The sequence below is a fragment of the Odontomachus brunneus genome, unplaced genomic scaffold, assembly GCF_010583005.1.
Source record: "Odontomachus brunneus isolate Ranch 3 - 2012 unplaced genomic scaffold, Obru_v1 Obru_scaffold_078, whole genome shotgun sequence".
Classification (NCBI taxonomy): Eukaryota; Metazoa; Arthropoda; class Insecta; order Hymenoptera; family Formicidae; genus Odontomachus; species Odontomachus brunneus.
Genome location: NW_022639528.1, coordinates 1,132,712 through 1,145,465, shown reverse-complemented (window position 1 = coordinate 1,145,465; position 12,754 = coordinate 1,132,712). Strand labels below are relative to the sequence as shown.

The 12,754-nt window shown below is 42.3% G+C and overlaps 1 protein-coding gene across 2 annotated transcripts in view; it reads left to right on the top strand.

Annotated features, from left to right (window-relative positions):
* LOC116847455 overlaps window positions 1-12,078 on the top strand; it is a 293,667-nt gene extending 281,589 nt beyond the window's left edge. For both annotated transcript variants that reach the window (XM_032822466.1, XM_032822465.1), the window contains 4 exons: window positions 2,739-2,976; window positions 3,703-4,089; window positions 4,288-4,539; window positions 4,810-12,078. In XM_032822466.1, coding sequence (XP_032678357.1) covers window positions 2,739-2,976; window positions 3,703-4,089; window positions 4,288-4,539; window positions 4,810-6,588 — 2,656 coding nt within the window. In that variant the 3' untranslated portion in view covers window positions 6,589-12,078. The remainder of the gene's footprint in view (window positions 1-2,738; window positions 2,977-3,702; window positions 4,090-4,287; window positions 4,540-4,809) is intronic.
* The last annotated feature ends 676 nt before the right edge of the window (window positions 12,079-12,754 follow it).

Sequence of the window (12,754 nt, the reverse complement as noted above, 5' to 3'; positions counted from 1 at the left end):
AATAATCGAGTAAAGAAGTAATAATACTCGAATATTAAATGGTAGTGATAATAATATCTGCTCGACAATCATGTGATAATATCTGCGAATAGATAATAAAGAAATAATGATGATCGATTAATCGGTAATAACAATACCTGAGTAACGGCTCTAACAAAAATTCTAGGCTCAACAAAGGATAGGTAAACCGACCATCGTAACGTCCCGCTCGGGCCGTTGACTGAGTGGCTTTGGGGCGGCGGGGGGACGCAGCCAGGTCATGCAAACACGTGTACGTAGCACGTGCTCGAGCATCACACCATAGTACTATCAACCGTCGAGGCATTGGGAATTGCCGCGTTATTTTCTACATTATTCCGCGCCGATTTTTAATACCGTGTTTCGTCTTCGCGATTGAGACGACAATTAAGACAAATTAAGACGTGTACTCCTCACGAGAGCAGATGTTGCGAGCTTTACCGCGACAGATAATTAACGCGTTTTATTTACGTTTTTATTTGTTAGATAAAGAAACGTCGCGATCGAGTTTCTCAATGCCGATCAAATATTATCATTATCCATTTAATATTCCAGTATTATTACTTCTTTATTCGATTATTATTTAATTTTACGATTTCTTCGTATTTGTTCAGTTATTATCGTCGTTGCAATAAGCAGTTGCGTGGGCTCTGAGGAAAAAAAAATATATATATTTATTTACACACACACACACACACACACACACACACACACATACACTGAATATTCGGGCGTTGTGAAAAGTGCGATAAAAATACGGTGCTATCTCGAAAAATATCTGTAAACTAATTTTTCGCTCTACTTTATCATAGTTGTCGAAAAACTTAGCCGCATGTAATCATAATCTTTTTTGCAAACTTTTCGTATCTTTTTTAACATCGAAACTAAATTTTGAAAGTGTAGTAGTGATCTTTGAAATTTTCCTGGTTGGAGCATCCACAGTTTCGGTATGTATAACCTGCAGAATATTTGTATTAAACAAATATTGCTTTAACTGACAGTTCAAAATTTAAATTTAAACATATTTTTTTCATTTTCATCACATATTGAGCAATGCTCCAATTAATTTTTGCATGCACTTTTGTTGTGTAAAAGCATTTGTAATTCTGTGCAAGCAACAAGACGTAAACTTTGCAAAAAAAAGTCAATGTTATGTCGATAAAGTTTTCATGTCCGGTATCCCTTTAAGGCGATTTTAAATATAACATCTGACTATAAACACTGTCCTTAATGCTGCTTTGAACGAGATAAGTGATTTAGCTCATTTTGGCTTTCAAAAATAAATACACTTGAAAAAATCTTAGACATTCTTAGCTAGGCAGACTAACAGCAGACGTTCCTAAAAATTATGAATAATCTTCAAAGTCACACACTTCCAGATGGGGGAAATCGCGGCACGCTTGACAAATGTTTACAGCGCGCGCCCTTTGAGAATCGCGGATGAGGTTTCCGATGAATGTGACAACATTAGATCGATCCGCGTGTGAGTTTGAGGGTCAGTGATCCGAAGAAAACAACGGAGACGTTATGCACATAACACCTCCATTGACTCTCGAGTTCCGCTCGCTTCCGTTCGCCGTGACGGACCCTCTGCCAGTGGTTAGCCTCTGTCATGTTACCGCGAAATGCTATTAAGCTACCGTTATCTGGTAATACGGCCCGCTATGGTTAGCGTATAATGGCGCGAGCGTCACAAAGCGCGCATTATCGCGCGCGCAGCGCGATTCGACGCGCCAGCTAAATGCGAATTGCCAATTAGCGGTCGTCAGTAAATAAGAGTCCGGGCGCGCCGTAAAGGTGTCTTTCGCGATATTGTTCTCTCTCTCTCTTTCACTCTCTCTCTTTTTTCTCTCTCTTTCTCTCTCTCTCTCTCTCTTTTTCACTTGTGCACGCGGCAACGACAAGCCGCGGGGTAGAATGTGTTTTCTCCTAGGTGCACGGCTGATTTTCACACACGCAAATGAATATTCAAGCAAATATTACTTGTTTCGAGTTTTTCATCAGTTTATATGTTCGAAAATCTATCATAAATACATCACATAAGCATCAAGTTTATTTAAAATCACTCTGAATCTCCTAATATGTTTAGTATTTCAATCAAGAATATTGAATTAAAGCGGAAATTCGGCTTGCTTGTTACATAGAGTTGAACCAACTTTTTCTTCGATCAAGTTTGGTAATATTCTTGTAACGAGAATGAATTTTTTTGAACACAATGATAAAACAAAATGAGCATTTATAAAATTTATGATGAGAATACTGTCGTCAAGAAAATATTCTTTGCTGAGAATCATCATCGCTTAAAAGGAGGAAAGTAAATCGAGTAATCGTTTCTCTTAGCGCAGAGAAGATTTTATTTCTTCTTAATCCTTTTCATCTTAAGTCATATATATCCTAAGGTAGTTCGAATAAGTTCAAATATTTATTTTGTGTTAATTTATTTTGTCTGACTCACTTTTTTATATATAACAGCACATACATGTTTGAAATTGCTCAGAAGAGCAAGTGATGTCGAAAGGGTTAATTTCTTGTACGTTTTGTTTTTGACGTTTCCTTAAGCGAGACGATAGTTCGATTTTCCTGATGGGTATGATGAAAAAAGTTTCTTTGAGTCTTAGTTAGGCAGTTTAACGGGAAACGTCGTCAGAAATCATACGAGTAATTCTCGACGTCAGCTTCAGGTGGAATAAATTATGAATGACAGTTTGTACCGTTCCTAGCGATGTGACGGTCTCGACGAGCGTTCGCGAATGGCTGCGCTCGCCGGCTTTCGACGCGCGACAATGGGAGGACGAGGAGCTGCTGTTGATGCTGCAGACGATGTTCGTCGAGTTAGACCTACCTGAAAAGTTCAACATTCCCTTGCCGATTCTGAGGAATTTCCTCTATGAGGTCTACAATAATTACAACGAGGTGCCGTTTCACAATTTCAGGCACTGCTTCTGCGTCGCGCAAATGGTGAATACCGTCGTCTTTACATTACCTCCCAATTCCATAATTCTTTGAAAAAAATCCTAATTGGGAAGCATGATGATACCAGTGCAACAAACATTAATAAATTGAATAAAACGCGAGCACTAATATTATTTTATTAGCTATTAGTGCTGTAACTTTGACTATTAATGATAATATAATTGCATTATAATTACGATTAACACTAATAATATCGATTAACTGTATCTATGATATATAATTAATAATATCGATACCAATTACACTTTATGATAGTTGACAATATCGCGATTATAATTATATAATGAGCATGAATAAAGAAAGAGCATGCAATTATTAATATAACCATTGAGAAAAAAGTCTTCTTCTATAATCGCATGTTGAAAGATTTATAATCAAGAGAACCATTTTCTGTAGTAAGTATTACCATGGTATTAGTGACAATAATCTTATGTTGTTATCATTGATCTTTTTGTTGGATCAACAAAAAATATAGTTGGCGCCGGAAATGACTATAATTTCAGTGACATTAGCCAGTTTTCTCTCTCAATGAATAGCACTATATAATAATATTGATGTAATGCACTGTATCGTTCTACACGTTATATTAAGCCGGCTCCAACGACGAAGTATTTTGCGATTTCGACTAGAACATGCATGACCGTATATCTCTGTTCGCTATAGACCGAATCGCGTTAATTCCTCAATTAATAATGAATCAATCGTACCTAGATGTATGCGATAGCCTGGGCGGTGGATCTGCCGTCGAAAGTGGGCGATCTCGAGGTCCTCATACTGATTGTCTCCTGCATCTGCCACGACCTCGATCATCCGGGCTACAATAACATCTATCAGATAAATGCGCGGACCGAGCTGGCGTTGCGCTACAACGATATCTCGCCCTTGGAGAATCACCATTGCTCCGTGGCGTTCCGGGTGTTGGAAGCGCCCGAGTGCAACATCCTCGCATCCTTGGACAATCCCACGTACAGAATAGTGCGCGAGGGGATCATCCGGTGCATCCTGGCCACCGACATGGCCCGGCACAACGAGATCCTCGCCCAGTTCACTGACATCGTCCCAGAATTCGATTACACCAGCAAGGCTCACATAAATCTGGTAATATACTGATTATCAACCTGACAGATCGTAGTGTAGTACCTTTGAAACATGAGTTTCCAACTTCTTTACGCTTTTCACGCCTTCGTTCTGTTCGCCACCTACCTTCCTTCAAACGGCTTTGGTGCTATTCAGGTCGCGACATTCAGTGGGGTTGATTTGATGATGAAAGCGAGGTGATATAATCGTCTTTTGTAGTTGTCCATGATCCTGATTAAAGTAGCTGACATAAGTAACGAGGCTCGTCCGATGGAAGTGGCGGAACCGTGGCTGGACAGGTTGCTGCAGGAGTTCTTCAAGCAGAGCGACGCTGAGAAACTCGAAGGTCTTCCGGTCACGCCGTTCATGGACCGCGACAAAGTGACCAAACCGTCGTCCCAGGTTAGCTTCATCGGCCTAGTTCTCCTCCCTCTCTTCGAAGCTCTCGGCGAACTTCTACCCGAGTTACAGGTATATTTATTTATTTATTTATTCATTTACAGGATTAGTGTTCTTTGATATACATAATGAAGAACGGAAATCATTTACAGAGATATATTTTAAAATTAATTAGTAGTTAAATAATACATACAATGTGATATGGTTGCGTTTAGATAGTTTAAAACGTGAGAACATGTGTCAATGTCTGAAAACGCTGTTTGAATTTGAAATGAAATCATCAGCAACGAGTCACCGCATGTGAGTGTCGCGGATTAATTCGAGCGAAACCCTATTTTGCAGGATCTCATAGTTCAACCGGTCAGAGAAGCTCTGGAGTACTACCGTAGACTCAACGAGGCGGCCAAGGACGAGCGTCACCACCGGAAGAGCGTCGTGGACGTCGGCGAGTCGGCTCTATCTACCATGCAGGGCGGCACCGTCGGCTCAACCGCCGTCATCAAATCTATGTCGTCGCACAGCATGCGCTCGAAGAGATCCGCCGGGACGATTCACTCGCGCTCGCGTTCCACCGACGAGGACATCACGGAGAACCTGACGATGGAGGAAGGCGACAACGTCGAGAGTTCTGACCCGGAGACCGCCACGGAGGTGGAGATCAGCGAGAAGACGCTGAAGTTCAAGATCTCCACGGAAGGTACGCTAGCAGGGCCAACCAGCGGCCGGAAGAGTTACCCGGGCAGTCGGAAGGGCAGTCGGGAGAAGTCTTCCTTGGATTATCACAACCACGATTTAGCCAAGGCCGTTCGTGATCATGAGCGCGAAAGGAGGCGCAGCAAGGGCGAGAACCTCGGCAGCGACTTGAGCTCGCCGGTCAGCGCGAGGTCGGCCGAGGGCACACGGATCCTCGAGGAGATAGAGAAAGAGGAGAAGACTTTTTTAGACGTTAAGACGGAAGGCAGAGTGCCCGAGGGAAACGGCAATGTCATTGCAGTGGAGACGCATTCGCAACCGCGGAACAATCTCAGGAAAACGAGCAGCGTCATCGAGAATGATCAAGAGAACAGATCCAGCCGCAGGGACGCGCACAGCAGCCGCGAGTCGGTCGGTGTGCGATGCTGTTGCGACGACAAGACCGGGCCGAACAATCACAAGTCATTGTTCTCGCGGCTGAGGAACTTCACGGATCGCTTGAGCATCAGCTTCGACTCCAAGGACTCGCCGAGTCCGAAGCCGAAACACGCGTCAAAGATGCTCAACAAGAGTAACTCGGTGAGCAGCGGCTCGGCCACGACCACCTCATCGAGACACCACAATTCGTTGTTTATCTGCAAACGCTGCCACCTCACCAAGTCTACGGTAAAGGACGGTAACAAGGCGGCGATTGCGACCGTGGTGGAACTCTCATCGGTAGACAAACGGGCGATGACGTTGCCGAAGGTGCGCAAGTCCACAGACTGCAAGAACAGGAGCTGGCGAACGGTGTTCGCTAAGGAGAAGAGATCCTCCACTTCCTTGGAGGCTCTGCCGGCGGCTGGTTCCGACGGCTCGTACTCCAAGCACCGCAGAAATCTGTCAAATCCTGAGGGCAAGTCGCAGAGCATGAAGGAAGTCAAGTCGCGACGATGTCTGGACATTGAGTTCCAAGAGATCAACGTACGCCCCAAGCCTGAGATTATAGTCAATCCCGATGACAGTTGTTGCGACATCGAGGAGGATCTCGGCAAGGTGGAGATCCGCCGCAGCTCCGCTAGCATGGAGGACATCTCCAAGATGGCGAAGCAGGCGGAGGCGATTATGAAGGCGGAGGAACGTCCTCATACCGGCAGTCTGGATTCGATGCTCTGCAAAGACGTCTGCAAGTCGCGCAAAAAGCCCATCTTCTGTTCCCCGGGTTCAACGAAGAAATCGTCGCCCGGCCTGTTCTCGCGGTTCAAGTCTGGTATGAGCATCGACAGCACTCGCAGCAATAGCAACAGCGACTCTCTGCACGACCACGGTTCGCAGAGCGGCTGGATATCCTCGCTGACGGCCAGCTTCCGGCCAAAGAGGCATCCGAACGAGGCGCACCCGTTCTCACCGCATCCACCGAAGTCGCCCAGCAGAGAGGAGATCAAGTGATACGTCCTTGTGGTCGAGGATTCCTCCGAGAAGAAGTTAGGCCTCCGCGGGTGGTGGCCCGACAACTTGTTCTGCTGCAATAGCTAAGACTCGAGCAGACGGTTCGATCGCTGAGAAAGGGAGAGAGCGTTAATTTAGACCCGGAAACATCCGGGAGTATCGTTATCGCGTTATTTCACAAAAAAAGGAAGAAAAAAGCTGAACTAAAAAAATTAGTTTTCCAAAAAAGAAGGTAAACATTCCGCGAACGAGACGTTTAATCTTCCATTAATTAGCGATATCGAATCACTGTTCGACGACTGCGACGAACATATCGAGAATATCCGATAGCGTGTATTTCGCGAGAGGGAAATGTATGATAGAAGTCGATCGTGTGACATACGAGAGAATGAAATCTTTCCCTTATAATTAAAGGCAGTCAATTCGATGGAACGTATTTGCTCGAGCAAGCCAATTATCGAGAGGACGTTTAGGTATTTAATATGTGATTTCCGTTGATCGAATTCTTCTCTTCCGGAGGGATCCTCATAGGACCATGATTTCCCGTCGTCGACTTCGAGTGTTTTGCGTTCGAAGTGGCAGGATCGAGATCGCGCGTTGATTTGCGAAAGACACACTCACGGCCTGTGCGGAGAGAACATGTGGACGCGCACGGTGTATACATAGACTATTTTATTTATTGTCCATTTGAAAAATAGCCTAACGAGAGAGTTAATCATTAATGTTGTTCGTTATTATATACATATATAAATATATGCAAGTGCGGATGTGTATACAGAGACGTAAGCACACACACACACAAATACACACATCTCCATATATACATGCATATATGTATATATATGTATATATGTATGTATATATATATGTATATATATGTATATGTATACGTATATTTATATATATACATATACAGAGAAAAAATCTATAGTGTATAGATACGAGCGAATGAATATGTAGTTGTAAGTAGGCAAGGAAAAAGAAGGAGAAGACACACGCGAGTAGATACGTAAGCGTGGCTCTGTCGTATCGATGTGCGATAAAGTTTCAGGGATCGCGTAACCGCTAAGGGTGTGTGAGGTAAAGGAGTGCAGTCGCGCTATTTTTAGAATTTTCTGAGAATAATCCCGTTCCCTCAGACAATATTCTCAGAACATCCTAGAAATAGAAATCAGTGTTCTCCGGGAGTGTGCGTGGGTAATCTTCCGAGATGCTCGTCCGTGGCCCCTGCGAGGATCCCTCGAGCATTCCCGGATTTATTTTTCACACTCGGCGACTACTCTCATCTCTCACAGCATTAGTAGGTGCCACGGCGAAAAGAGAAAATAAGGGAGATTCGTCGGAATAATCGTGCTTCATTACTGGCACCGTCCGTCGGGGAGGGCGATTCACGCGGTAGTAAATCTCGTCGATTCATCGACTGTTCGGAGAACGCTGGGAAAATTGCTTCGTGGATTATCCTTTGTTTACGCCACTAAAGCGCAATCCAACTCGGAAAACGAGATTTGCGACGGGCGTTTAAACGGTGAATTAAAAACTTGACTCTCTGCCGCCGTTGCTAGACCGGGCTGACTCGATAAGACAGGCGTCATGTTCCACTGGAAGCTGACGACGTGCGGCCGTGTCGATTAGCGCTAATTGTGTGACACGATCAATTATCCTCACCTGTTTATACATGTGTAAGCTATTACGATTTTGAAGGTGACGGAGAGTTTTTAACGTTGAATCAATCGTGTCTGTAGTTATACAGGCAGGACTAAATGGGAAGTTTCGAAAAATTCGAAAAAATTCGCTCGAAGGAATTGGCGAGTCTTCTGCGAGACGCTCTCAGCGTGTCTCCGAACGCCAAATTACAAAAGAGAATACAATTTTGAGGAAAGAGAAGGAACACGTAGCCTAACGGTTCCTCTCTCGGCCGACTGTCTCTCTTGCGATTATTATTTCGTTTGAAAGTTCAGGCGTGCGTAACTCTTGAGAGATTCTCGCGTGTGCGTGCGCGCACACACTCACACACACACACACACATACACAGACACAGACACACGCATAAGTACACGCGCAAAACGCGATTACTTCTGTACGACGTCCCGCTTTTCATTTTTAGATGTTTATATTTTTATACTCCGTCAACCGCGTCTCTGTACGGCGATTAAAAACCGCATGTATTGTTGAACTCTAGTCTTACGTTATTGTCTTCAGCCCCGGGGCGGCACGCTCTCGGGAGCATTTCATTTTGTGCAACGGTCTTCGCGCGAGCGAGCGATTCTGCGTCAAATACTTGACTGATTATTTGACCAATTTCCGTACAATTACTTCTACCTATCTATCTCTTTCTCTCCTTATCGTGCCGTAGAATCAGGACTCGCCGATGAAACTCCACGTGGATCCAGAAAACATATCCGAGAAGAACGAAAATTCGCATTAGAGAGAGTCTCTGTGTAAAATGAGTAACTTCAACTCTTTGGAAAATAACAAAAAAAAAACACATCGGACACTTTTCATTCGACGAGTCCTACTGTTGGAACGCGAAGAAGGGATAACTGTACCAAACAGCGAGCCACTTGTGATCCTTCCTCGAAATTAAGAATCAGATTGGCACGCTCGTCCTCTTAGACGATAGAGAAAATCATTTGTCGCAAGTAGCAGAGGACAGATATCGAGAATAAAAAGGATGAGAAAGGAAACGAGACGAGACGAGTAGGAAGAAGCGACGATGTCTCGTTTGCGAGGGAGAGAGTCTACTGCGCCGGTTTACGTAACGACGCACATTCTAGTAATAAATAATCAAATTCTCCGCGATGTGAACGAAAGAAGGCATTTGATTTTGACTCTTGAGACTCACGAGACGTTGAATAATCGCGAGGCAAGAGACTGTCATACCTGAGGATTTCGATCTTGATGGGATGCCGCGCTGCGAAACGAATGTCGGGAATATTGAGTCGTCCTGCGAATAATCAGATAACACTTTGAAAACTCTCCCGATGCGTCTTGTAAGGAACATTAGAGCATACGTTGCAAAGCATATCCGATAAAATGTTAATAAGGGAGTCGTCAGATTGCGACACTTTTCTTTACTGAATCACATAGACTTTAAGCTCGAGCGGAGTAGCCAGGCGTTTGTAAAAAAGAAAGAAAACGAAGAAAAAGACTCGTAACGTGACCAAAGCAAGTAATTCCTAAGACGTTTCTACTTCACATCGTAGAGGAAATCAGATGCACTTTTTTCCTTCCATATCGCTCACTCTCTGTGCCTGATCGTCATCGATGTTCAAGACTGATATTGGAGAAACGTATTCAATCCTAAATAGTCTATTGCTTTGGAAATCTTTCAGCCGCAGGACCAAAACACGGCGAAACGCATATTACAGATTTGTCGGTTCCGATCGTTTTTCGACATGTGTTCCACGTACAGTAGAGTATAATTATTTGAGACACGTGTAATTGCGAATCAAACCAAAGTGTTTACAAACGCTGGAAGTACCGAATTATTACAGTCGTTGCATTTACCTTGATTTATTGACACGTGTTATACGAGTCGACGAGTGTGTTTGTTGCATAAGTATTTAAAGGTAGTTTTTCGTTGCGAAACCTTTGATACCGAGATCTTAAATTTGGACTCAACGACAGCGAATCAACACGCTCGGATACTTTTCTCCAAAACTAGTCACACTTGTTTGCGATTTCTTACCTATTAAATCGACTGTTTATCAAAATCTCAATCAAACGGCGATCAATTTTCCACGGTCTTGAAGCGAGAACGAGTTTCGGGAGATTCGGGTTCATTCCACGAAAGCGTAGAATGAAATATGACTCGCAAGATCGTTGAAATGCCGATCCCAACTTCTTCGCGATATATACGAGGGACACGTAATAACGAAACTAAATAAATAGATAAAATAAAAATTGACACAATGGGCCAATCAAGCCGTGGTACGCGGCGTCATTTTACTCGTCAATTGAATTTTTAGTCCCATTAGGAGTTTTCTCGTATTCCAGAGTTGTTGCCGTCAATTATCAAGATTATAAAATACACTCACACAAGCTCGTACATGATACACACACATACACACATACACATACATAGTTCCAATTTCGTCTCTCGCGTTAACATCGAAGAGAAGCAATCGGTGTTTGCTCGGTTTTACTTATTAACGTCGCTACTACAATTCGAAATTATTGTCCAAAGCAATTTGCCATTTTAATAACGTCCTCAAACGTCCTTAATAATGCCGTAATTGAAACGAGCGGCTTGTGTATCGCGGCGCAATCTCGAATTCCAATAAACTTTGTCGAAACTTTTCGACGCGCATTCTTCGTCAGTTCAAACAAATTAAATCACGCGGACGTGATTTCGCGTTCACAAGGTCCGTTCTCAGTCTTTCGCCGTCCCTTTCTCACTACTCTTTATATTAAGTCGTCAGGTTAAAAGAGAAAATTGATCCTGATCGTTCCACTGATATCTCTTTTCCTTCTTTTCTTCCCCCGTCTCTCTCTCTCTCTCTCTCTTTTTCTCTCTCTCTCCCTCTCTCTCTTCCCCTTTTCTCTCTCTACTCTTTTTCATCGTTAGATGAATATTAATTAATTGAAATTTATGCATACCACGTAAATTGAATGCACACGATAACCTGATCCTCTCGTATATACGTACAGATATATATATATATATATATATATATATATATATATATATATATATATATATATATATGTATGTATATATATGTGTGTGTATATATATATACCTATATATACATATAAATGAACAAAAGTAATTATATAAATAATTAAATATTATATATTTACCTGGACACATGTGAGGAGTTGAGGAGAAGAACAAAAGTACTGTTAATGCTCGCGGGCGAGTTACTAGCGCGATATTATATTATTATCATCGATATTACGATATTATGATATGATTGTAAGAACGAATTGTGTATAGTTACGTGTGTAAGAGAGTGTCCGTGGAAGTACATGGCGTTGCGGTGCGTTTGAATCGTTCAGTGTTCGGTGACGGCGGCGTATTTATTTCTCTTCGTACTCGTCGTCGTCGTCGTCATCGTTGTCGTATGAAATAAACAGCGATTGTCCCACGATTGACCATATTCGCGGCGCAAAACTATTGCGAAAAACATTCCGGACTCAATCAGTATAATTCTCGCTAATCAACTCCGTGACAAGGAAAACGATCCAATTTAATGTCGTCGCAAAAAATCGTGAACTTCTTAGCGACAATTAATAATCGTTTTTGTCGTTGTGTTACGTAAAATGTTGTCCTGTTAATGAGACGATTCGTATAGTTGAAACCCCTACAAGTTTTCCCATGTCTCGTCATTTATTTTAAACGCTCTCAGGACATTTCAGGGAAGAGCACAAGTAAGTGTTTACGTTGTAATCAGTATCCGTCGTAATAGCACCTGCAATACATTATCCGGTCGTAAGCATGTTACATTGAAAATAAAAAACATGCGTCGATTCTTCTTTTCTGGCCTATTAAAGTTGTTTACTTTTACATGTTACCGAGATCTCTCGTCGAGTATCGCGTGAACACGCAAGTGACACGGCGTTTTATAATATGAGATCGAAGGAAATTTATCATAAAGAACAGAGATGTAGGAGAGACGATCATTGTCGCGCGACGTACACGTATACGAGCGCTTGTTTATATATATATATATATATATATATATATATATATACATATATATATATCCCGCGTCGCACACAAATCATCGCAATCTCTTGTCAGAAATCCGCAATGCAGAGTTCGCCGTCGCCGAACGAGATGCGCGCGAGGAAGAATACGTGGGATATATAGTATCTATCATTCCATTCGATTCCAAGGTGTCGTAGTAATATATTATAGAAGCGTAATTCTAAGTGACCCTCCCTCCTGGTCCCCCTCCACGTTCCACCCCTACGTGGGTCGATCGCCCGGCGAGTAGCTCGCCCGCGCGGTCGATCGTTAGTCTTTTTTGTAAATGAGAATAAGCGAATGAAAATAAATATATACATATATATGTATATATATATACATATATATATATATATATACATATATATATATATATACATATATATATATATATATATATATATATATATATATATATATATATATATATATATATATATATATATATATATATATATATATATATATATATAT